Source organism: Ursus arctos, unplaced genomic scaffold (assembly GCF_023065955.2).
Source record: "Ursus arctos isolate Adak ecotype North America unplaced genomic scaffold, UrsArc2.0 scaffold_25, whole genome shotgun sequence".
Classification (NCBI taxonomy): domain Eukaryota; kingdom Metazoa; phylum Chordata; class Mammalia; order Carnivora; family Ursidae; genus Ursus; species Ursus arctos.
In genome coordinates this window covers 28,081,855-28,108,794 of record NW_026622930.1, presented here as the reverse complement: position 1 = coordinate 28,108,794, position 26,940 = coordinate 28,081,855, and the positions used below count along the sequence as shown (strand labels likewise).

Genomic DNA, 26,940 nt, shown 5'->3' with positions numbered 1-26,940 from the left:
GTGTTAGGAAAGAGTTAAGGCGGTATTTCCATTGTGTTGTTACGAACCACTGAATATCTTTGCAGCCTAATTAAATTGCCCTCTTGCAATGATGAATGAATTAGCCCCAGAACAAGCATCACTTTCCACCATTTTCTAGTTTAGTGTCTATTTAACCAACTTAAGAGGAGAACATGGGACCCCATGTCAGAAGGGGACAGCCCGTGAGAGCCAGGTTGGCCATTACTGACTGAGTGTGCCAGCGCTTCTCCCCCCTCGTCGGGAGCTCCGACCGCTCCTCCTTACCACGCACCACCCTCCCGCACTGCTTCTCGCACGCCCATCCTTGAAGTCACACCTCTGCACATACCCACGGACCCCCTCTCTCTTTCCTACTCCCCCCAACCCCAGTGAAGCCCAACCCTTGCTTGCTCGGTGCCTGTACCCCAGCTACGGTGCTGACCAGCCTCCGTTGAAATAGTGACCACAAATCTTGGCAGTACCCCCCTGTCTCCCTGGGCAAACCACTCTCCCACACCTCTCCATTTTCTCCAGTCTCCCATAGCTTGTATCCCTTCCTCACACCCTCCTTATTTCATTGAAAAAAATATTTCGTGATCAGAATAAAACGATCTCATCTTCTCCATACACATCCCCCCAGGCCCTGCACCTGTGCCCCTCCTATTACCAGAAACAAACTCTCCCAGCTCCTCCACAAGGCTAATCCCCCAACGGTTTCTGGATCCCAACCTCTCACACCTCCCTGAGAACTCTGTTCCTGCTGTTCTTTCCTTGGACAGCAATTTCTCTCTGCTGGCATACAAACACGTTGTAAGAGCTCCCATCTTTCAAAGAGACCTTTCCTGACTGAGCAACCCCTCCATCAAGGCCCCAATTTCTGCTCCTCTTTTCAGCCCGATTCCTTGAAAGGGCCAGCACCCTCCCTTCCCTTTCTGCACTCTCCTGTCCTCCTTCCACTTCCCCAGCTGCCCCTTGTCAAACTCCTTTGCTGGAATCCCCTCTTCTCTCTAACTCTAGACCCTTCTTTTTAACTACTTAAACTCACTTCCCCCAAATATCATCCATACACTTGTAACTCCCAAACTGATCTCTCCAGCACGGACCTGTGCCCTGAGTACCAGACTCGTATATCCACCTGCCATGGTGGCTGGGAACTCAGACTAAGATCCAAGATGCTGAAGGATCACTGGAAAAATCCACCACATCTCAAGGAGTGGTAGGGACCCTGAAGCCAGGAGGGGAGCCTGCAATTGGGGGACCACGGTATCTTCATGGAGCTGGGAGGTAGAACTCATAGCAAGCAGAAAAACTGATGGCACCAGCTTTCAGAACTCCCAGGATGCACTGGGGATCATGAATAAGTAAAGAGGTGATCACAGGTTCCAGAAATCGTGAGAACAGAGAGGAGAGATGAAGAGAGAAGAGGAGGAATTAGTAAATCTGGGGGAAGGACATGGGGTAGAGAGGGAGATGGGAGACAAAGAAGGAAGCTGGAAGGAATGGGTAAGAGAATGAAAATAAGAACCCAGAAAAGAGGTTTGGGTTCTTACGTATTCAGGAGACACAACCAGAATTCTGGCTGAATTCTTAAACAGGTGTGGAAAGTCAGTTCTCTGAGTCTGCCCTCGAAGAGCATTCAGCACTACTACTACGAACAGTTCCCATTTATCGAGGTGCTTCCTGAGTGCTAGACACTATGAACACACGTCCTCATTGAATGCTTGAAACAACCTGTGACCCAGGTGTCCCTGTCCCCATTTTATAGAAGCTGAAGCTCAGAGTAGGGAAGCATCTACTCCAGACGCCCTAGCAAAGGGTTGGCAGAGGCGCAATGCACGGCCACATCTTATCCCAACATCCGGGCAGGCAACTGCCATACCGCTGAGCCACAGGAGACAGACCGCGGAGAGACCCTTCTCCTGACACAAGGAGGCCAACCGGCCAATGGGCCACCCTCCAGGGAGCACTGGGCCTTCTGGCCATCCAGTGGCTTCCCCAGTCGGAGGGCTGCCCTCCTGCGCTAAGGTCCTGCTTTCCTCTCCACGCCCCATCCCCTGCTCACACTGCAGGCTGGGGAGTGTGAGGGGAATCCGAGGAGGCAGCATGGTGGTATGAGGATTTGGTCACCCGAGCCCCCACAGCTAATCCAGGATCCTGGATTAAAGGCGCTCCTGAATTGTCCCGGAGCACAATCAGGTCAAGGCCTCCTCCAAACCTGACCCTCACAGAGTTCAAGGTGAGGAACTGGGAGAGCTTCGAGGCAAAGAAGCTAATCAGCTCCCTAAAACCAAAAGGGGAAAGAACAGAGCCTGGATAGAGGGGGTAGCCGGAGGAGGAAGCCCAAGGAAGAGAGCACTCAATTGGGAGTCCAGAACCTCAGGCCTACATGGCCCCGAGGGAGCTCTGAAATCTCAACAGTGACCCTGCTATGTCTGTTCCCTCCTCTGTTGGATCTGCTCTGAGGCCTCTTCTCTGCACCCAACAGCCGTGGCCGTCGGGGCCAATGCAGCCTCATATGAAACAGGCCCAGCGTGTGGGACAATGGAGCCTGACCTCTGGAAAGCCAGAGCTTCTCCGCAGGGGCCCAGGAGCCACAGGAAGATGCCCGGTCTAACCCAACCCAGTCGGTTCTCCATCTGCCTCTCCAAGCAGGGGAAGAGGTGGATGGATCTGGGCGGGCGGAGATTCAGAGAGGACAGGGGAGGCCTCGGCTCCCACAACGGAACCAGTAATGGGGGACAGGGTAAGATACAGACTGCCATCTCTCTTTCACAAACCCCTGGAACGCTGCCTGGAACTTCCACCACTGAAATGACCCCCGTGGCTCAAAAACTTAACTTCCAAAAGGCCGCAGTTAAAATGCAAAGCGGTTTCTAAGACAAGCTAGCTCTATCATAGGTTCCTTACTCAGTCTCCTCAGAGCCTCTGATGGTCAGCACCACAGCGAGCCTGGGACCACCTGGTCCAACCCCTTATCTAAATACCTGAGGACACTGAGACCCCAAAAGGTGAAGTTACCAGCCCAGGGCTACAGGGCAAGGTGGCAGCAAGGCTGGAAGGTCGACCCAGGTCTCCTAGGTCTTTCTACGGCATGGACTGGCTCCTGGGAGTGTAACTCAGGTGGTCTGGAATGGCCCTGCTCCTGGGGCTGCCCCTGCTCCTGTTCCGCTACCACAGCAAAAAAAGAGCCCCTGGGGCCTCACCGGCCAACTCCTCCCCGACCCTGCCTTCCGAAAGGATGAATGCACATCAAAACCCTGGGACCAAAATATTCCTGGTTACTGTCCATTCTGCACCCAGCTCCCTTTTCCACGGCCTCCTGGGTAAGAGAAGCTTCCAGAAGGGGATAACTTTAAAGGCTTTCACAGAAAAAGGACCCTTCTAAGAAACTTTCCTCTGGACAATAGGAATAAAGGCAAGCAAACAGGGAGATGGAAGAAAAAGGTAGGTTTGTTCATTTGGTTAATGTCACATTCTTGCCAAAATGATATCCTGGAACTTGGGAGTTCATCTGACTAATATACCAGGTTGGATTCCTTATTTACAAAAATGGAGAATGAATTTCTTTCAAAGCAGATCAACCAAATAATGCCTGGAGCCTTAAAAATGAGGTAATGAGAGGCAAAGAAGTCCGAGGAGAGGAAAAGTACCATGTCTGGGATTGAGGGGAAGCTCTTTGCTCCCCTCCCGACAGGCTCACAGACACCTAAAGCGGTCCCACAGAGCTGCCTGGCACAGGGGAGCCTGGCCAGGGCAGCTGGCTCTTTGCAATGACCCAGTCAGCCCTTGCTGGGAAACGTAGATTCATTAGCATACTGGCTAAACCTACAATGCTGACCGGACAGTGGGTAACAGGACTCCCGGCCAGGACGGATTCTCCCAGGAGCCAGCAGGACTCTTGTCACCACAAAAAAAGTAAAGTTTCACAGACGACGTTGGGGGAGAGGACACAAGAATGAACAGAAGCCCAGAGCTCTTGGTGTAAGAAATGAGGGGAGAGAAGGCAGAAGGGTCCCCCTCCCTGGCCAATGGTTAGAAAGGAAGGAAAGAGCACCGGCTTTTGAAGTCAAATAGACACGTGCATTTGCCTGGTTTCAGGCAGTTCACTACTTGCCATTTCTCCTCCTCTTTCCCTCAGCTGTAAAATGGGCCCAATATTTCCCGGGGTTGTTAGAGGAGGTGATGAGACTAGAGAACATGTGATGGCGTGTGACTGCTCAGGGAGCCTGGCGCCCGTTCTCTCCCTTACAATACAAAACCCCATCTGGTCCAGAGGAAAAGCCCCAGGGAAACTCTCTCCCAGTAAACCCGGGAACGAGGCACAGGGACCTTCCTGGGGAGGGGGAGGGCCGTCCCAGTGCGGAGGGGCTGACTCATTTGGCCAACCGTCCTTAATTTCCCTCTTCACATTTTGGGAGCCCTGGAGTGCTCTTCCCCCAAATGAGGCATGCAGCAGAAATGAGCTGTGATTAGCACAGCACAGAGACCAGAGGATGGGGGCAGGGGAGAGCGAGCTGCAGACTTTCCTGGAATTAATGGAGAGGGAGCAGGAAGGGCAAGTTGCTGTCTCGGAAGATCTCTCTCTGCGCCAATCACCAGGCAGGGACTTCTTTTTTAAAGCCAACCTTCTCAACCTCTGTAGGGCAAAATCAACTCTGAGAGCTGCCTGTGATAGACCTAATGTGCCATTAGAGGCAGGCCTGGGGTGTTTTCTGCAGGGCACACGGGGAAATCGCAAGCCAGTGTGGGGGTGACGTAGGTGGATGCATGAAACAGACACAGAACATTGCACCGCCGCAGTTAACACTCGGCCCCAGCGCGTCGGCTGTATCCGATCCGCACCGACGTTACAGTCAAAAGGCAGATGAAGCAAAGAGAGAATCCGAGAGGGTTTGGTGAGACGGCGCCGGTGCCGTACGAGACCCAGGTGCTGCATAAATGTCAGCGGGGGCGGAGTGTGGAGGTGGCAGGGGGAAAGAGGAGAGGATCCAGAAGCTGGCATCCGAGTGTTTTTGCTTTTCTCAGAGGGAAGATGGATAGTCCTCTATCGTGGGTTTCAATTCTGTGCTGGCAGACGACCTTTTCAGTCCAGGGCTCTGCCACTTCGGGGCACGCCCACACCAACACAAGTGCCATTGAGTATTACAGGCAAAAAATAAGCAAAGACAAATGCACTAAAAACCTAGAGTCTAGCCCAGACCCTGCCCCTTCCATGCAGCTCTGACCACGTCACCTAACCCTGCTGAGTTTTGGCCCACGCCTCTGCTCAGTGGGACAGGAACCCGACCATGCTGCTAGGAAACTAACCCGGAGAGCCCGGTGGAAGTGCCAACCATTCTTGGCCACCTAGAGAAAATGGCCCTCCTCTTCAGACTCACAATCCATGTTCCCCACACATGGTTACACCTCTTTCAGCCCTGGGGGTCAGCGAAGAACCCACCGACGAGATGAAGTGGGGAGACGTGAGCACAGGAGGTAGAAATGGAAGGGAGGACTCAGGAACCGCAATCTCGGGACTTGACTCCTTCACATGGAAGGCGGCTAAGCGCAAACAGGCAGTGGGGCCAGGAGGAGCTTTGCACACCCAAACCAAGGCAATGGCCAGAATCTGAGGCTCCTCTCCTTGATTTTCCTCAACTACATTCAGTGACCTGTAGGTCTAAAGGGCACTTTTTCAAATAAACTCTCTCCAACTTGACGAAAAAGACAATCATCGGTTTGATCCCAAACTTTAATGGATCTCAGAGACAAAGCTCTCTGGGGCCACCAGCCTCTCAGGATATCCCATACTCCTCCTCAAACGTGTTACAAACCAGAAGATACTAGAAGATGGTTTCAGAATAATACTTGGTAGAAAAAGCCCACAGAATCATTTGATACTCAGAAGACAAACATTTCATCAGTTGGCCACGCACCACACAGAAGACAGGACACACTGAGGTTCTGTCACAGGTCATTTAGAAGGAATCCTGACTGCTTCTTTCCCCCATAAGGGCTAGGATCCCATAGTCAAGACAGAGTCAGAGGCCACCTGGTAGGGAAGAGAATATAAACCCAAACTTCTTGACATGTGTAGTTTGGCTGTCCTCACACAGCCGTCCCAAACATCCCATTCATCCTGCTCAGGAACCCAGGATGCACTCACTTCCTCCCGTTCCTGTTTCCTGCATTGTGGTTCAGGCCCCACCATGACGTGGATGGTGTGGACATTCCTCCGACTTCTCTCCACAGCCTAGGACCTTCCCCCACTCCATTCAGGCTCATCTCACTCTGGCTGCAACCCCACCGTGCTGCCCACGCCTCTGTCCTTTTGCTCAGGTAGTTCCCACTTTCAGTGGCCTGTCTTCTCTTTGCTCACCCCAATGGTACTCATCACCCCATGAAGACCTCCCTCGCTACTTCCGCCTGCTCTGGAAACTCCCTTTGCTCAGCCCACGTGGCACTCACATTTTGTACCAACTTGGCACTTAATTATAAACGGTCTTGTCTTGAATAATATGCTAACCGCCTGTCTCCTCTCTTTGTGAACAGAAAAGATGACTTACACAGTGGAGAGGGTCAGAGCCAGAAAACCCTCGACTGGAAAAACCAGACACCACCAGCCATGACTACTACCGTTGTCAACTCAATCTCCCTGAGCCTCAACTTCCGCATCTGTGAAATAGGAGTAGTAATCCGAACCTGAAAAGACTGATAGACAGCGTTAACAAGCTAACATCTATAAGGAGCCTATCGGTGACTAGCACAGAGAAAGTACCCCCAGAAGTTTGTTTCGACTTCCCTTTGCTTCTCTTTTATGCCCTGCAAAACTGAACACAGTATTGCAACATAGAAGACATTCAATAAATGTTTGATTAATTGACCAGGAGCATAAAGCAAGCCAATAACTAGAGGGTCATTATACAAAGTAACAGCATGCGGTCAAAACGTATGGATCTATTTTTCAATTACGGACAAAAGGTTGGTCTCTACAGAGCGAAAACAATCTATTTCAACTAAAGAACTTTTCAGGACTACAAACTGCCAGTTTCTTTGAACCCATAACTCAGCCAAAGAGAAATTTCAGCATAAGCGTTCGTGCCAGCAACTCATGACGCCCCTCCTTCACCCATTCTTACACAAGCTCTCCCCGTTCCCAACCTCTGTTGTATTTCGGGTCCTCAGAAAGTTGACTTCCCACACCAAAAAATACAGTAAATCCCTCCTACTTCAAATCAAACACAAAGCGAAAGGATAGGAGTTCTATGTTAATGTAGAAAGAAGCCTGACCGCAGCCTTTCCCAAGCAGAATTTTTGTTTTCTACGGATAAATATAAAATTAACTTAATATTTTAATAAGATCTTTCTTCCCCTACCTACTAAGCTGGGGAGAGGCGAGTAGACAACCATGAATATTAGTGAAGTTGTTCAACCAAAATCAAGGTGAGAATCATATCCGGGTCCTAGCACCAAGGACGAACTCTGTGCCCCGAGGATGATGCTCGACATGGTGGGGCCCAATGAGATGAGGACCAGCGTGGAACTCTGAACTCACATGGAGTAGTCAGCAGAACTATTTTCCCTTGTGGCCTTTTGGCCTTATGGTCTTTTCCAGTTGCTTCTCACTGTTCGTTTTTTACATATTTAACATTTCTCTGGAGGAAAATGTCTCTTGCCACTGCGTTCACTTTCCAGCTGGTGTCTCACATTACCCAAACAATGCAAGTCCCCACACAGCCTTGGGACATTGCTTCAGTATGAATAGGAACAAGCCTAGAAATGTAATTTTGGTTAATGATCATAATATACATTCACAAGACCAGTTCTCCCCATGCCTCCCCACTCCCTGGTGGTGAGTCAGACACTGACTCTTGCAGGTTCCCCAGCTACAATTCAAAGCACCGCCAAACTTGACAAGACCCTGAGAGGTCATCTAGCCCATACCCCTAACTCCTATTCAGACTCCTATCAGTGAGGTCCTCTCAGCTTCCAAAGTCAAAAATTCTTGATGTCAAAAGAACTGTTTATCAGTGCGTTCTAAGCCCCTACTTCTCTTGCTCTCTCCAGAGACCAAAAAAATCGGTGTCTTTTTTCTCAATGATGCACATAATGATAGTTGTTAAGAGACCCCAATCCTCTTCCCCAAGTTAACCCCAAATCCTTTCCCCTTTTCTTTAAGGGTTTTATTGTTCATCCCTTTAATTATTGCTAATATTCTTTTCTGCACTTTTTGGTTTTCCCGGTTATTTTCAGCTAATTCAAACACAGTGGTGTCAAATATTAAACGGAAGTGGAGAAATACTTGCCAGCCCTTGCACATTATACCCAATATAACACAGCCTGGCAGCATGCTTACTTAAAAATAAACAGCACGCTACTTCTTCAGCTAGTTCCACTAGAACTTCCAGGTCCACCTCAGTGATGACAGTGTCTTGCCAGGCGATCCCTAACAGCACAGTCACTAGAATCCCATCAGTCAAGTGGGTACTAAACCACTGATGCCCACTGTTACCACCTCACACCGAAGTAGTTCCTATCCTGGTGGAAGGAAAGATCAGGTAACCAAGGGGTTGTGCTACTGACAATATTTACGTAAAATACAAAACATACTGCTTTCTAACTAGAATCTTCCTCCTTCTAGCCAATGCCTAAAAGCGAACATCTGGGTGACCTCACGTATGATCTCAGGGTGGAGCCTGGAGCAAATGGAACGACATACAACATACTGATTCCAAAGCTGAATCCTATTAAGAAAACTTGGAGGTAACTCAGGGAACTTAGCTATAAGCACCACTGACACACACCCTGAAATCTGAAAAGTTCCTCATTCTCTCAAAACAATGGAGTAACCTCTCACACCATCTCAAGAGCCTCTCTTTGACAAATGTGGCAAGGCAGCTGCCACCTCGCATGACTAGCTCACAGGCCTCCCGTCAGGATCACCCCACACTAACTTGTAAGAGGGTTTGAAGTCAGTAGTCGGTCTGGTATCAGGAATCTTCATTACCATCTCAGGAAGACAATCACTCGTCGGTTCTTTGCGGATGTAAAGTACTGAGTGGGAGAAGTGTTCTGATTCTGAACATGACCACAAGCATCTGAGCTCTCAAGAAGAAACACACCTCAGCAACACGCACAGCACCTCGTCACGGACAATTTCAGGGAGCCACAGCCATGGGAGAATCAGAGAGACGCCATTTCTTTACATGCGGCAGCCCCACGCGTCCCACCCTGGGCTTTACTAAATGTCCTTTATCATTTACCTCATACACAAACCACGGTCTATGTGCACTTAGCTCCTAGGAGCCATTTGCCTGAATTCAGCTATTTTAAATTTGGCCTTTTTTCCTACTGAATTTGGTAGAGATGAATGGCATTAGTCATCATGCCTCCAAGAGCCGCCATTATGTATGGCTAGCATGTCTACTGGCTGGATTATTTATAAGTACTTTCGGTAAGCACTGTACTATTGTAGTTTGGACACGGCACCCAAACTAGAAGACCTAATGGCTTTCTAACATCTTGCGATGGAATTTTTTTGGCTCAAAAACATTTTCGGGTATAGGCCTCCACAACGGCTTACATTACTGATCATGAAATGCACCTCTTGCCCTTCACCTGGTGATGTGAAATCCTTCTCTTAGTCCTGACGCTTAGAAAAGGCCTTAAATATCACCACCATCACCCCCCAATTTAACAGTATAATACTCTCTATTTCTGAGTCCGGATCAGCAAACAGGCCCACGGGCCAAATCTGACCAGCAAGCTGCCTATTTCTGTAAGTAAAGTTTTATAGGAACATGGCCATGCCCATTCTTTGACGTAGTGTCTGTGACTGCTTTCACGCTGCAAGCGCGGAGCTGACTAGGAGAGGCAGACATCTGGCCTGCAAAGCCTGAACTATTTACTATCTGGACCTTTACAAGGAAAGTTTACAGAGCCCCTGTTAGAAAGCGTAAGGAAAACAAGCTGCTTCTTCAGAATAGCCTTCTCCTCATCTGGACCAAAGGAAATAAAGCAAGAAAACAACCCTGACCCAGGCAACTAGTTTTTGCATATATTACTTCACATGAAATCTGTTCTCCGTCGTAGTGTCTTCTGGAATAAGATGCATATAAGATGTGAAATACTTAAGACAAAATAACAAAAATTCAGGAGTGACATATATATTTTTATATACAATATAAATTTACCTAGGGGCACCTGGGTGGCTCAGTCCATCTCTTGGTTTGGGCTCAGCTCATGATCTCAGGATCCTGGGGTCAAGACCCGTGTTGGGCTCTGTGCTCTGTGTAGAGTCTGCTTGTCCCTCTCCCTCCCCCTCTGCCCCTCCCCATGCTCCCTCCCTCTCTCCCTCTCTCTCAAGTAAACAAATAAAATCTTTAAAATACATATAAATATATATATATAATATATAAATGTCTATTCCTCCAGAATTTTTATTTAAATTTCTTTTCAGTATTTTACATCTTCTATGTATCTCATTTCAGAGAACATTTTGTAAAATATATATTTATTTAGAGGTGCCTGAGTGGCTCAGTCAGTTAAGTGTCTGACACTTGATTTCGACTCAAGGTCATAAGATCAATTCCATGTCAGGCTATGCACTGGTCATGGAGCCTGCTTAAGATTCTCTCTCTCGGGGCTACTGGGTGGCACAGCGGTTAAGCGTCTGCCTTCGGCTCAGGGCGTGATCCCGGCGTTGTGGGATCGAGCCCCACATCAGGCTCCTCCGCTATGAGCCTGCTTCTTCCTCTCCCACTCCCCCTGCCTATGTTCCCTCTCTCGCTGGCTGTCTCTATCCCTGTCAAATAAATAAATAAAGAAAGAAAGATTCTCTCTCTCCCTCTCCCTTTGCCCCTCCCCACCCTCTCTTTCTCTCTCTCAAAAAAAAAAAAATATATATATACTTTTTAAATATACTTTTAAATATATATATATTTCTTTTAATCAAAGGAAGTTCTAAATTTGCTCTTTTGGGGATATAATAAAACTTGAATTGAGTTCTGGTCACGTGGAGTAATTTGGAAATCTTAGAAAAGAAGGGTAAAAGGAATGTGATATAACAGATGACTGGTCAGCAATAAGAATAAAGTGAAATAAAGAATAAAAAAATTTTCTTTAGGGCGCCTGGGTGGCTCAGTCAGTTAAGCATCTGCCTTCAGCTCAGGTCATGATCCCGGGGTCCTGGGATGGAGCCCTGAGTTGGACTCCCTGCTCATTGGGGGTCTGCTTCTCCCTCTGCCCCCCTTCCATGCTTACATGCTCTCTCTTGCACAAGCTCTCTCTCTCTGAAGTAAATATATAAAATCTTAAAAAAAAATCATATCTTTAAGCTGTATAGCCCCACCCAGGGTTTTAAAGAGAAACTCTTTCATTTACATGCAGAGGGAAGGGGACTGGATGGGGTAATGTCTTCCACTAGAATTTCATTCTGAATCCCTAACGTGCTCAATAAAGACGTAGCTCCATCCAGAGACCAACCCAGGGGCCCATTCCCAGCACATAACACTTCTAAATCAAGCTACCATTAGACACATCCGTAGGTGAAGTGAAGGAGTTTGGTCAAGGCATTCCATCCTCAACTTCAACCTTACCTAGACTGGAGCCCTTGGGGAAGGCTGCCCAAAGTCATCAAAGGGCGTCTGGTACACACTCATATTTGGTTTAGTCCACACGAAATTGATTTCTGTGTTCTCAATGTACTACCAACATTTTGGGGAGATCTCACCAAAATTTCTGAATTTGGGGCCCCTCTTGAAAAACCTGGGACCTGAGAACCCTAAGCCCACATGCCTGCAGGTAGCATCCCTTGAGCTGGTCCCATTCAGAGCACAGGTGCTGCCTGGCTCTACACACTCCCTACCACTGCCCGGTGTCTCCCCGCATCCCAAGGTTGAGTACGAAGAGCTGTCCCCCTCCCTGGCACTGCTAATCTTCTCACGCCTGGCCTGCTTCACTCACTGAAGATACCTGCTCTGTAGGCATCTGAATTTTACCCCCAGAGCTAACCTTTGATATGAGCTAATATATTTCCAAATGGATGCGGAAAGTGATTGTTCTCTTCCTCATTCTTTGGCTCACATCTATACGTCCCCCTCCCTCTTGATAGTGACCACCTCCAGACACAGAGCACGTGCATGCTTTGCCAGCAACTCACTTTCGTTTGAATAAGGCCCTCCCTACCCTCATGGGCCAGCATTAAAGACAATTGAATCTGCTGGGTCCCCTCTAATCCTTAGTTATTTACGCTAATACTACAGCTGCATGCTAGATATCTTATCCCTATAAGCAGTCCAAAGACCATACCTACAAAGAAAGTCTTAATCATGAATTAAGACACACTTTACATAGAGAATCTATGCCCATCAGAATCAAGGTACCCTTTTCTAGGGCATAAATTAGAAGGAAGACTTCAACTGCAACACTTCCCTCCTAAGAATATATTTAATCCCCTTGGTGACCTCCGAATTGGGTCTAGTGTTTCAAATTCAGGTCACTATAGAAAGTGGGTGATATGTAATAAATGTGCAAAACCGTCTATTTACAGCAAGTATCTACCAACAGATGAATGGATAAATAAAATGTGGTATATGCATACAATGGAATATCAGCCTCAAGGAAGGAAATTCTGACACCTGCTACAATAGAGATAAACCTTGAAGATATTCTGCTAAGAGAAATAAGGCAGTCGCAAAAGGACGAATACTGTATGATTCCACTTATATGAGATACCTAGAGTAGTCTAATTCACAGAGACAAAAAGTAGAATAGTAGTAGCCAGGGACTAAGGAGAGGAGAGAATGAGGAGTTGTGTTGAATAGGCACAGAGTTTCAATTGGAGATGAAAAGTTCTGGAGGTGGATGGACGTGATGGTTGTACAACAGTCCTGAACGTACTTAATGCCACTGAACATTAAAATGGTACATTTTATGTAATGCATATTTTATGACAATAAAAAGAAAACGAAAGCTTAAGGAGGGTATAGCAGAGGGGAACTCTTTACTGCTAGGGAAGCTTATAAGCCCATAATAACTGTCACAATGTAACAAGGCTCAGAGGGCAAGACATGGCCTGAAAGGCTGGTCTGCTTCCACCTGACCTAGAAAAGAGTATTCACTTCCAGAAGAAACTTCATCATAGGGTCTGGTTGACAGCTGTACCAGCTGGCAGCTTGGGGACACATACCAAGAGCACCTCTCAGGCAATGAAAACATTAACTTCCCAGGTTTTTCCAAGCACACACTAAATCTTGCGCTCTTATGCCAAACTATTCTTGGCACAGAAATAACGGCAACATTCGACAGGTGTATCAAGTCTGGACACGTAAAGAGGCTCTCCATGGAGAGGGTGACAATGGCTGTGATGATAATGGGCGGATGACAGCAACTCTGGACTCAGAGAGCAGGTACTGGCACCAACGCTGGGCACCGTTCCCTTTCCAAGCCAACCACCTGTCAGCCGAGCCCGCGGCAACCGCGGGTCTGCACTGCGCTTCTAAATAAAACAATAAGGTTCAACACACCTTGGGCACACAAGTGGGCAGAGTCCTTTCAAGACGGCATGAAAGTCAAACTCAAGGAGAATGAGGTCGGTAAAGCAAAATTTACAGAGATGCTATGGGAGCATTGGAAATAGGATTTTATTTAATAGAAACTTACACAAATTTGATACAAACCCTACATTTTGCAAAGCTTTATCACAATTCTACACATTATAACTTGCCGGAGTTGGTAGGAGAGTGGGTTATGATTATAATTATTAGCATTTTGAAAAAGGACCTTTTCTATCAGAAAATGTCACCGAAAAGGGCTACAGAAGGATACAAAGACACTCTCGGTGAGCTCCCCCGGGACTGGCCTTGAGTGAGAAGGCTGAAGGGGCTAGCAGACATCTGTGCCATCCAATCTCCCCTTTCGAAGGCAAGAGAGATTCTCAAGCTCAGACCCATTTCAGTAACACTGACACTCAAGGACTCACTGAGGAGAATATCTGGCATTAGGCTGTACGTTCCTGATCATGACTCTGCTTGCAAGTGAGGGAAGGTCAAGAGCATGGACACACAGAAGACCTGGAATAGAACAGGTGGCCCGGCCGGTCAACCCAGCTCCGTTGCTAGGCCACAGACACAGAGCTGAATTACATTTCATAGGCCATCAAGTTCACTGCCACCCTCATGGCCACAAAGGAACATGTTAAAACACGCGCCTTTCTCCTTTACCGCCATGAGCAACTGATTTTGAGGCTTCTGTCGTTCACGTTGGCCTTCCTCGCCCTTGGGGACACTCTAGAACCTTAGGCCCCCAAAGCCAGCTCAGCAGAATGCTCCCTTTCAAGTCTCCTCTGGAAGTTGTTAGGTGACCAAATGAATGTCATCTCAGCTGATGCATATTTTGTCGTCCTTTTTTTTCTTCTCTTTCTTCACTGCATTATTTTAAACAAAGCTGTGTTCGAAAATGTTGCACTCGCAGAGATACGGTTAATCACTAGATGGGATTCCTTTCTGAACTAGGCCTCCTCAGACGTGACGACCAGAAGGCGAGCTGCTTCTTGACATCCAGATAAATGGGGATTGCCTACGGGGAGTGGGGGGAGAGGGATTTTTTTTGGGGGGGGGCGGGGGTGGAGAGACTGCTGATAGCCTTTGTGCCTAATTTATTTCGGTCACGTCTTAACACATAACCATGTAACATCACCAACACTTTCAATAGAATTTTGAAGAAGAAAAATAAAAAACCAATCACTCCTCACTTACCACATCCAGCTCGCGGAAATAAAAATACCTAAAGCACATACATGAATGGCTTTTTTAAAAGCCTGAGAGAGCAGAGTTGATCTTTATTTTCTTATTAAAAATGTGGGGTATTTTTCCTTAGAGTTAATATGCAGTCTTTATTTTACATTAAGTACTCTTTCGATTTCGTGTCTTCACAAAATTGCTTTTAACTTTCGAAGTAGAAGGTACTTTAAACAAAAATACTGTGCCACGTCAGCACTTTTTTCTTTTAAATATTGAAATAAATAAAATAGTTAATCTTTTTTTTTTTCATCAGTTTGTTCGTGTTCAGTTATTTCTACTGTAGAGCAATTCCAGTCTGACCTGGGTACTTTCTCACAGACACTTAAAGAAAATGTAATGAAGAATTTGAAAAAGGAAAAAAAAATCTTCTTATTGCACAAACTTAGGCCATTCCCGAGACTTGTCTGAGCTGAGCTGAGTCATGCTGGAGGCTTTTCCACAATCCAGGCTCCTGTGTTGGCTGAAACACACGCGCAGGAGGGGGCCAGGCAAGGGAAGAGGAAGAGGAGGAGGAGGAGAAGGAGGAGGCGCAAATCGACGTGGCTTCTTGTCACCTTCTTCGGAAATGGCTTGCTTGGAGGATGCCGGAGTCCCCAGGTCATAGAGTTGACTGCAGAGGGAAAGGCAAGGAAAGATAAAACAAAAAGAACAGTACAGGACAACTACCTACAAAAGGAAAGATTAAAATCAAGGGGGTGGTGGAAATGAAATGAATTGAAAAGAAAAACAAAAGAAGGAAGGAAGTGAACGTACTACCTACAGCCATGCTAATGAGACCACGGCTATGTGCATGGAGAGCCAGGCTGGTGCCTCCTGCGCCGTGAACGCCAGCAGCACGAGATCAGCCAGCAATCGGGCAGGTCAGCTGCGCCTGGGCAACCGATGACACAAGAAACACCGAGGACGCAGCTGGAGTTGCAGTCCCTAGGTGGTGGAGTGGGCAAAACTGGGTGCTGGCAAAATCTATTGTTCTTTCTCCTCTACTTGGAAGCTGAAGCTTTCCACTATTAAAACACCCCAGAAGGACCATTACGATGTAATCTGTCTGCCTGTCACCTAAGTGGAAATGTGTAGTTCTAGGGGGTAGGACCAGTGGCGGTTACAAAAACCCTAACGGATGCCCCACTGGGCCCTAAGGCTCCATGCACACACCCTCAGCCCCAACCCCAAGTGATTCCAGGCTGTCAGAATTACTCAGGGAGAGAACCAAGCCCAAGGAGCCATTCGAGTCCTCAACTAGCCCAGTGATCCCAACTGTCAGCCTTGGAACCTGGTGGCAGTTCAAGCGCGATGGGTCTTTTAGCCAGGAGGACCAAAACAGGAGTGGATCTTACTTCTAGCCGAAATGAAATCTGCTAAGTTATTTCAGTCTTTGGAATGGAGTGTTTCGCACAAAGGAGGAAGCAATACAACCAAGTACTAACCCATTTTGCCCCAGGAGCAGTTCCTGAGGGCAGAGATGGACAACCATAAGCAGTGCTCAGGCCATGTTGGGCTGGGTGATGAGGGAGGGAGGAAAGGAAGGAGGTGCCCAACTTGGAAACGGCCAAGGCAGCAGAGACCAAAATTCAAAACCAAATGAGCAGCTCAATTGAATCCCTCCATCTTCCATCTTTCTTTCTAATACCCAAGGCATTACTCACTGCCCAGGTACAGGACTGGTATAGATGCTTCCAAAACTTAGACTCTATCTGTCTACTTAATGTTTTCAAAGGGAGGCTGAGAAAAGCCTCGCTTTTACCCACCACCAAGCCCTCTCCCTCCATCTGCTCCTATTTCCTTCCCCTCCAGCCCATCCCGCACCCTCCCGCTGTCTCACCTCTCAGCTCTGCTTTCCTGGTGCCCTTCCCCAGACTCTGGTCCTCTTCCCCAGTGCTCATCTCTTCACTCTCCCTCCTGCCTTTAGCCCCTTCACTCCACGGATGAAACTGGCTGGCGTTCAGACCTCCCACAGGTGCCTGCCAAGTGTTCCCTTAATGGGCACCCAAACTTTCACTCCCTTCCGGAGTCTTTCTGTGCCTCTCCCAGTGACCCTGACCCCTCCAGTCAGATATCATCTGCTGCTCTTTTAGTGAGTCTGTCTCATACCATAACTTCGTGCCTTTTCAATTTCCTCAAATTTCCATCCTTGACCCCCCAACACACACACACACACACACACACACACACACACACACACACACATATTCTTCTTTTGTCCCATTTAAGCCACCTAGAAAATAGCTGGTTAGTTCCCAACCTTGTGCTCCTAACATTCATTTTCTCCTTCATTTCCTCTGGCTGGGCCAAATGCAGGCCATTGAAAATGTCCCACTGCCTCTCAGTCTTCTGCTTTCAGTCCCTTTCCAGGAGGCTACCTTTCCTTCCCTACATACATCTTCAACTTTCCCCTTACCCCTGTCCTCACACCCTCATTCTCCCTCCTGACCCGCCATCACTACTCCACTGGCTCCTGGAGAACCAGCCCCCCTCTGACTTGACCAATGGATGCTGTGTCCAGCTATGTCCTCTCCAACCTCTCTGTCCACAGTAGTTATTGAGCGCCCACGATGTAAGGAACGAGACACTAAATCCTGCCACTAATTAGCTCAGAAACATTGCTCAGTTCTCAGTTTATTTCAACAAAGAATTATGGCACAATGGTGTCAGGCACTGTCCAAGGGACATGAATGACATCATCTTTGCCCTCAAGGAACACACCATCTGTTTGATGAGAAAGACTACAGTCATGTTATAATAAGCACCAAACTAGTGGCATGAACAAAACATGACAGAACAATACTTAAGCATGTTTTTGACTTGTGATTTTTGCCATTTTACATGGTTCAGGTTGTGATCCCCAGTGCCGCCTTTTGTTCAGCTCCATCTCCATCCTCTCTGACAACAGACATTCTTGCCTACAGATTAAACAGCAATAGCCAGTCTAGAGCTCTTAGTTGATCTGCATGGCTTCCTCTAAGAAAATCTCCCTGACAACTGTGATCCCCAGCAAAAACAATCACATACCACCCCATGACGCTCTCACACATTTTTAACTACTTGTGAATATCTGGTCTGCCCACCTAGATTGCCAAAAATCCAGTGGACACCAAATCCATTGCTCCCATGTTCAATTTCATCCTATCCTTCACAGGGCTGAGCAGTCATATGCCTACCGCTGTTACTCAGCCTCTAGTCGCCGAATAAACAAAGGCATATCGGAATGAAAATATTATCATCCAAAGTGTATAAACATACTAGCCTGAACCTGAGCTGAAAGGACAAATGTCTGAGTCACCAATCATGGGATAAATCAATCATGCGCCCCCTGATATGAGGCCCTGAGAAGGATGCAACATCATTTCTCTGGTACTCTTACCCAAATTCGTAACCTGACTGTAGCCCTTAGGAAACGGTACACAAATCCAAAGAGAAGGGCTTTCTAGGAATCGACTAGCATCAAGGCATGAAAGACAAAGACAACGGAACTAACTACTCCAGATTAAAGGGGTTTAAGAGGACGTGACAGCTAACTACAACTGTGATCCTACATGAATCCTGGACCAGGAAAAGGACATATTAGTGACACGCTTGGCACAATGTGAATAAGGTCTGTAGAGTGGAAAGTATGCATCAATATTAATTTCCTGATTGTGATCATTTTATTGAGATTATTTGAAGATTCTAAGTGAAGAATACATAGGAATTCTTTGTATTATTTGTGTGAGTTTTTTGTAAATCTGAAATTATTTCAAAATTAACAATTTTTAAGCCTTAGTCATTGGTTGAGAGCCAGTATGGAGATACTTTGAAAACCTAACTTCCAATGCTTTTTAGCTAATAATTCCATTCTGACAGCGTTCTTCCATCATTCTCAGCTATTTTGTAAATCAATCAAACAGAATGGTTTTTCCTCTACTGTTATTTTGAGAAAATGGTCAGAAATCACTTTTATTGAGCACAAGAGTATCACATAATTCAATTCTTCAGTGTTAGAAGCACTTGGGCATGTGAAGTGTTCCTTCCCTGCCACCTCTCCCCTCCCACCGCCACCCCCGCCCTGATGTCACCGCCAAAACACTGCCCTTGTAAGAAGCTCAACCTTAGCTCCTCGGGAAAGTTCACGGGACTTCGCCATCGCGGCTTCTCAGCAGGATTCGAATGTGATTTTGTTTTTGTTTTGTTTTGACAGCGTCAAATACCGCCTCTCAATCCAATGAGGTCTTGAATGAAAGACCTCAAAAACTTTACTCGTTTTACTCAATAAATCTCAAAATATGATCGATGAAGTCAGTATAGACTGAGGAAAGAGTATTAGAAGACCTAAACACCACTTACGGCGCCTGGAACTTCAGTCACCTAATGTGATCAATCAGTTTCCTCATCAGTAAAATGGGAATGAATGGCATCTATCCTACCCCACACGGCTGCTTTAAGAATCATCATGAGATCATCTTGGTTACATATTATGATAGGGTAAGAACCGTCCACATGCTAAGGATAGAGAAACTGAGGCAGAGGTTCATGGCAACAAATTCGCACGGGGACTGAGTCCAGAACCCAGAACTTTTTATTTCTACTCTAGGTTTCTACTCACTAGATCAAAAATGCCTCACTCCAAAAATTTACAGCACAATTAACTTCACTTCCAAAGGCTAAACCAAACCTCCTGCGGAAAAATCCCTAATACGTGAGGCCGCTCAGACTTTGAGTACAAGTTTAAGATCATATCCATCAGATGTAACGGGAGGCATATTGGGATAATATTAATTAATTCTATTCCACCATGAAGGGAGTACCTCCAAACGGCTTTCAGTTCTCTCCCCGAGTAACGATCTTGTGTTCCCTCAAGGGCTATCTAAAGGCAACAGCACGCTGCAGCCCATTAGGTGCATAGAGAGACGCGAAGTAAGAAGGAAGGTTTAAGGGGTACAACTGATGTGAACATCATATTTTCATTAAATCCTTCTCTCTAAAATACCAGTAGCAAATTGCGTTAGTGACTTGAAAGTACCTTTAAAAAATGAAATGCGTATTTCTCATTCCCAGTGTTACAGAATAGAGGACCTGATCTCAACACAGTCTCAACAGAAATAAAGGATTAGATTGTTCTAGGTGGGAAAAAACATCAGAGAGACAACAACGGTCATCACTTTTACATCAACAGTTCTCCCCAGGGGATTGGAAGGTTGTAACAAATTTAGAAAGTTCTGTATCTTTGGTTGTCCTATCTTTGGGCTAAGACTCAGAAAATTTGGTGACACGTTTGAGGCATTTTGGAGGGTGCTTTCCTGAGCTGAGGACAAAGGAGACTAGTCAGATCTTTTTCATCTTGATGACTCTAATTTCTTTTCTATTGAATTTGAGTAGTGATACTTAGAGCAACAACAAAATGACAGATGCGTTGACTGCTGGCACAGCTCTTACAACTCCTGAGGTCACAAAAAAAAAAAAAAAAAGACTTCATTCCTAATAGACGTTAAGTCGGGAGGGAATGTCTAGAAATGATGGTTTAGAAGATGAGCTCTCTGCAATAATCTGCACAGAATTTTAATCGGAATTGTCTTTTTGGGGATCTAGTTGTTTACTCGTCAGTTTTAAAATTGCTCTCTTTTAAAGCTATATTCATTACAACACCCCTTTCTTTGATTGGACTTGAGAAAAAGCGAGAGATATCTATCTACCTATCTTTATCTTCCCCTCTTTGACCAAGTATTAGTTGGAAAAGGAGTATTAGTTGCAAGAAGTGCATCTGAAACCATAACCAAAGGAGGCATTATGATTCCAGAAAAATCTCAAGGAAAAGTATTACAAACAACTGTAGTAGTTTGTTGGATCTAAAGGAAAGGGTGCAGAGATTCAACCAGTTAGCATGAAAGTTGGAAATAAAAGTTCTTCTCCCAGAATACAAAGGCACCAAAGTAGTTCTAGATGACAAGGATGACTGTTTATTTAGAGACGATGGGTGACATTGTGGGGAAGTACGTAGATTGAAAAAAAACCACTATTAAAATGACATCACGGGAAGCTGCCCATTCCACTGAAGTTCTGAAAGCTTTCATCATGTAGGAATTTCCATGTCTCTCTTTTATAATAAATTAATGATATCCAATCCTTAAAAAAATTATAAATAAAAAAAAATATATATATATATATATTCCACATACAGGACCATGCAAGTGGCAGCACAGAACAAGAGTAAAGGAATACAGGTCCTGGAGTCAGGTTGCCAGGGATCAAAATCTGGCTCCTTACTAACTGTGGGGCCTTAGGTACATCCCTTAACCTTATTACTAAGCCTCAGATTCCGTATCTGTAAACTGGGGCTGATACAAGCACAGCCTCCCGGGGTAATCATGAGGATTAAACGAACTGTCCTAGGGAAAGCACTCAGGACAACGCCTGCTCCATAAACGTTGGTGGCTGCTACAGAGAGAAAGGGGGATAAAGGCATAACATCAGCCACGCAGGCACCTGGAAACCCATGACAGCCACCTTTCTCCTCCTGCACCTCCCGCGTCTCCTTCCTTCACCTGAGACGTTTGTCTTCAAAGCCACGTTCATTGCACTCCCTCAAACCTCACTCAACTTCTCTGGATTGATCTTTCTCCACTGAAAAGTGGAAAATTTGAACTTGATCATCTTCAAAGTCCCCTCCAGTTCGTTTTTGCTTTTTTAAAGGATGTAAATTCTGACCGAGTCTGTTGGAGGATACTATGAGCAAGGTGAGACGAGGTGCTCAGGCCATGCTAGGATACAGTACTACGCTTGGTTGGCTACACCAACTGAGAGAGATGAGGACACCTGTTACCCCCAAAAGGAGAAACTGAGATCAAGCTCTGCTCGTAAAATTAAAATAGAGAAGCAACAGCCACCCTAGGATAAATCTCTCCATGGGAGGCTGCCTTGTTTACACAGGTCTTCATTTTGGTTCTCCTTCAGAACCCCCTGCTAGACTCTGAAATTAGGTGGCTTTTTATAATTTAAATTAAGTAGATTTTGCTTAAGTTCAAGTTCAAAGGCAAGCTGTCATTGAAAAATGTTAGGACTACGAACAACTACACAGATGTCGAATGATCCTACGGATTGGTTGGACATATTTTTATTACATAGAAGCTCACACTTCATCAAGGAGGGCAAGTCACAATGCTATGAATCCAGCATCTAAGCCCAAGCAACAGACAAGTGACGAGGAGGAGAAGGACAGCAAGAGCAGGTTGTATCCCCTTAGCAGAAATCAACCGGAACCAACTCTAGGGGCTTTTCCACACGTGTGAGCATGCAGGACTGGTACCACATGGCAGGGTTATTCCGTATGTGGCCAGGAGCAGGGCCCACGTACAGATTAGGAAGAACATCCCATTCTCTCACAACCGAGAGTAAATGCCCAGGCCGGCACTTACACATTTCAAGCCGGAGAAAAGTAGAAGTTCTTTCTGTCTCAGGCTACCAGGGAGGCACAAAGAGTCCATTTGTGGGTTTCTTTGCTTAGTCTTTGCTTTTGTTCGGTGGGCTTGTTATTTTAATGAGAGGTCTCATTCATGAAGATTTGCAAAGCCTGGATTGTCCAAGTAGATCTTCCCAGACCCTTACAAGTGGCCTGTTGCCTGGGTGGCTACTTGGCTCTCCCAACCCAAGCCAAATGGCAGTGCCCTTGTCTCTGGACCTGTGCTCTCATGGAGGCCAGAGACCCTGATCACACTTAGTGGAAGTTTAGAATCTTCAGATCAGCGCAGTTGAGTGTTTTCCTAATCAGAGATCCTCTTTAATTTGGACTCATCCCCTTGGCAGTTAAGTTGGCCCGTGGAGCACGGAATACCACCCTAGACATGCAGACCCCCGTGTGGCCGCACTCTCTCATTCTGCCGAGTACAGCAGCCAGCTCCGACCTCAGATCCCTGGACTCCACCCACCAGGGGCAGCCAAGGGACGCAGAGTGAGCCAAGCACTTTCCCAGCCATTTTCTCGTATGGTTGAAGCCAGAAGCCAGAAGCCCACCATTCTCTGCACAGGGCCCCTCCCACAGTCCAAGCAAGCCTCGGCTGCCACACGAGCCCCAGGCCCATGTGGGGAAGCATGCACACACAGAAAGCAGAGGGCCGGGGAGAAGACACTCCACGCCGGTAGCCAGGCCCACACTAATAAGGTGGTGTGAACCCAGGAAAACAAAAGACAAGCTGGGGGAGGAAAAGGAAAGAAAGAAAGAAAGAAAAAACAAACAAACAAATAAAAACAACAATAACAAAAAATAACTATGATGGTTTTGCCCTCACTGTAAGACAGGCCAGCCAACACATACCTTTTGACTAGGGCTGCACGGCTGTTCATTCTTGGGACTGCCAACAAGGTGGATGGTCTTCTCCATCGCCCCAGGGACCTTGAGCAAGTGTTGCTTTGGTTTATTTCAGGAAGTGCTATTGGAAACATAAAACAAAGTGCCTGGAGGGCACTATAAAAAAAAAATAGAAGAAGAAACACGGGAGACTTGATCATCCAATGGGAATTTATGTTTGTAAACAGGGGCCAGGGGAGAGGGGCATATACTGTGAGGTATCATTCTTCCTTCCGTGAGCGCGGCCTCAGGTTGCTTTGTCACTGCTGAGTCCATGACTTTCTGTTTATATTCCGTTCCTGCATTTGGAAATTGCTCTTCGCCAGGAGGAAAGTGAGGAGAAACCCAGTGACACCACCACAGCGGCTATGCTGGCGGAGGGGAGGAGCCCAGGAGGTGCCCGGCAGCCAGGGCCCAGGCGCTGGAGGGGGGCCACACGCGGAGGCCCAGACTTCCCAGGAGCTGCTGACATTTTCTCGCAAGCAGGGAGGAAGTTGGAAAGGTCAGGGAGCAGAAATGGGGAGGGGGTCTGCCGTAGGGAGCCACACACTCCGTGGGGTACAGAAAGTGCCATCATCTCCCAGCGAGGAAATCCTCCCGACTAGGTGTCCTTGAATCAATCCCTCCCCCAGCGGCTCTCTCCCAAGCAGGATATCACTTCAATTGCTTTGATTTCCCTTCTCTCTCTCTCTCTCTCAAAAAAAGGTCCATTTCTAATAATAGCTAGAATACATAAATAATCATTTTTAATGTTATTCGTTCTTTGTTTCCAAACCCAATGTTCCTCCTCTCTTCATTTTGCCAATAAATAGGAAAACTGAGGAAATCGACTCTGCTCATGTCAAAAAGACCCCCGCCACCCCCCCAAAGAGAGACAATCCGCCTAACTTCCCATTTCTACAGAAAATAAACAGTACATCACGATGCCATCTCTCTGAAGGACCGTCATCCTCCTCTTGTGTTCTGCTTTGTTTCAGTAGTTTGTGCTTCTGTTGTACAAACCCAGAACAGGGGGGGGGGGATGCGTGTGGAAGGAGAGAGGAAAAAGCAAGGATGAAGGGAAAACCTCAAGTTGACTTTCATTTAAAAAAAAAAATATATCAGACCCAGAATAATGACCAAAGTCAGAGGGTGACGGCTAGTCGCCCGGAGAGTCTGTTCCGTGGGTTTAGCAACTGCCCTTTTTATCTGCTGTGGGCGAACCCCGGCCACTGCGGCGTCCTCGGCAGGAGCGAGGCTCTTCCAAATCGTCCTCATCAAAGCCGTGGAAAGTTGACGTGTCACTTTCTGACGTGGAACCGAATAAGTCCTCCGTGGTGCGTGCTGCGGCCGCCGCCTCCTCCTTCCTGCCTTCTCCTCCCAAATGAGCTGACATGTATGATGAATATATCAGCACATGGGTTAAGCAACAGACAGCATTATTAATATTCTTATTACATTCTTACAACGTTACTTTTAATAGCAAGACCAAAAACCGTTTCACACCAAAAGGGATTAGCTGGGTGCATCACCTGGCGACAGGGATTCAGGGTAACGGGACAAAGCCAATATTTCCAGGGAAAAGGATTCCTCCCTCCCCAGAAAGACATCATCTCTACCACAGTGCGTATGTCCACAGCTCTGACAGCGACAGAGTCAACCATGGTCTGTCTTTCTCCTCTTCCATCTGCACGCACACGCATGCACGCCCGCTCACCCCCGCCCCAGACAATGAGTTGCCTTGGTGGTTTTTAAGCCCAGTTGGTATTTCTCTGGTGTTTTCGGTTGGTGTTTCTTTGAACACTGTCTGTCCTTCACTTTGACAGTCAGCTTTACAAAGGTATTACTGTCAGATAACCCATTCAAGGTGGTTAAGCCTCCACCATTTTATTTTTATTTTTACCCGTTTCTAATCCCACTCTCATGGTACCCTTTCAATTCTGCCCTTACGCCATGTAGTTCATTTGTACTGAAAGCGAGAAGTTGGAAAGTCTGATAAGCGGTAGGCAGTAAAAGAGTCTCTTGTTTTCTTTAAAGACTGGAGGAAATTTCGGTGATCTGCACCCGCATATATGGGCGCGCACACACACACACACTCCAGCCACTAAACACGCCCAGGTCTCAGTTACTCCAGAAAGTCCAGAGTTGTCAGATCTAACTCAGAGCACTAAAAAAGCAGGATTTAGGGGTTTCAAAAGCCTAATAAAATACAGTATCCTGAAATCTAGAAAACTCAGGTTTAAACTTATTCACACTGTAAATGGGCCCCAGGACCGCCCCCGAATGAGGTCACAATGTTTCACATATAGTGTCAATTTCAGGAATCTCATTTTCTCCCCAGGAAACAGAGGTAGCAGGGAAGACGGGAAGGGAAAGACAGTTTTTCTGAGCTTCGCATTCTTCCTTGGAAGGACTCCAAGGAGGCCCTAGAGAAGTATTCGCCCACCTGCCTTGGCAAGCATGTCTCATGGGCTAATGCCACCTGCTTATTCCCAAGGTAGTGACTATTTCAGGAGCATTCGAGTCAGACCTTGACTAAACCATCCACCAAAATTGGCAAATGCAATGAGAACACCTAGGCTGGTATCAAATAGCCCCTGGGTCACATAGCAGACAGATCCTCGGGTGGGGGAAGAATGCTGAAGCTTTTATAGACAACACCAACTTCCCATTTCTGGTCCCCCGTGGATCAGATCCAAGTACCCCACCTTTGTAGGGAACGAAAGGGGAAGATTCAAGCAGCTTGCAGGGAGCATTCTGAAGCTGCCCTCTCTAATGCACCCCAAACCCATAACAGTCCATCACGTTCTGCCTAGAAAATCACTCCACCAGGTGACTTTGCTTCTGGCAATAGAGATTTTGTCTGATCGTTTGCTTTTTAAAAAAACACTGAATTGAATTTCATTTGTTTCGTTTTCTCTAATTATTTCTAAAACTATTCATTTTCTTTTAAGTATTTAAAACACAGAGTGCACGCTCACGTGAGCCCTCTCCTCTAAGCTAGCACCAGCAGGGTGAAGAGGCCAACGTGAGGTATCATGTTTGGAAAACAAATGAACATGGACGGGCCACCCGGTCAGGTCCTTAAGAGCTCACTGCTGAGGGTATGTGCGCTGGAGACCACAGTCGTTTTCCAATTACTGATATGTTACTCAAGTCAGTCTGGAACCCTGAACAACCCCAAAACCAAATATAAAAGGACTGAAGTTCAGTTTTGCAAGCAAAGCAAGGGAAGAACTGAGTTGTTACAGTAAACCCAGGTGCAGTCACCTCGGTCCGTCTCCTGGGCCTCGGAGCAGAAAAGACCCTGGAGAGAAATAGAGGAAGGAGCAATGGCTTCCCACTGCTACACCAACCCCCCAGCTGAACAGCATCTTGCCCACTAGCAGCGCTGGGTCAGACTAGAGATGAAGCTGAGATCTTTGCTCCTCCCTGCCTGTGCTTTGGCTTCGCAGGCACATCAAACAGTATGAAAAACAGGTCGCACCAACCAACCACGACCAACCAAAGATAATGGTTTGGTTAGAATTGCAAAATGAAACATCTTGAACAAAACTTGAAGGCCTGAATTCCGTTTAAGAAAGAGATAAAAAGACCCAAATCTGTTTTTGTCATTTTAGTCTTTGGAGAGGTCAAAGATGAAAATTTCAAAGCATGCTAAGTCGACTTCAGATCAGCCCTGAGAACACCTGCCCTTTGGCCCCCTTGATCTATCAGGGTCTCTTTTGTCTGTTTTATATGAGACAATGGGATGAGCGGCCAATGGAGGTGGTCTTTATGCAGCTGCCCATGAGCCCGGGGTCTCAGACTCCCACAGTTCAAGATGTGGCTACTCTCCCTATATTCATGTTTCCATACTCTTCCAGTATG

The 26,940-nt window shown here is 46.7% G+C and overlaps 1 protein-coding gene across 5 annotated transcripts in view; it reads right to left on the bottom strand.

Annotated features, from left to right (window-relative positions):
- Positions 1 to 26,940, bottom strand: part of DPF3 (double PHD fingers 3) — a 247,255-nt gene that overhangs the window by 30,518 nt on the left and 189,797 nt on the right. The window contains exons 10-11 of one of the 5 annotated variants that reach the window (XM_044391364.3): positions 23,059 to 23,173; positions 13,606 to 15,390 (exon numbers count right to left, since the gene is read on the bottom strand). The exons of 2 other annotated variants lie outside the window; for them this stretch is intronic. In XM_044391364.3, the coding sequence (XP_044247299.1) occupies positions 15,150 to 15,390; positions 23,059 to 23,173 (356 nt within the window). In that variant the 3' untranslated portion in view covers positions 13,606 to 15,149. Of the gene's footprint in view, positions 1 to 13,605; positions 15,391 to 23,058; positions 24,460 to 26,940 lie in introns of those variants that run through there. 2 more of the 5 variants (XM_057318575.1, XM_048219961.2) reach the window with 2 other exon arrangements.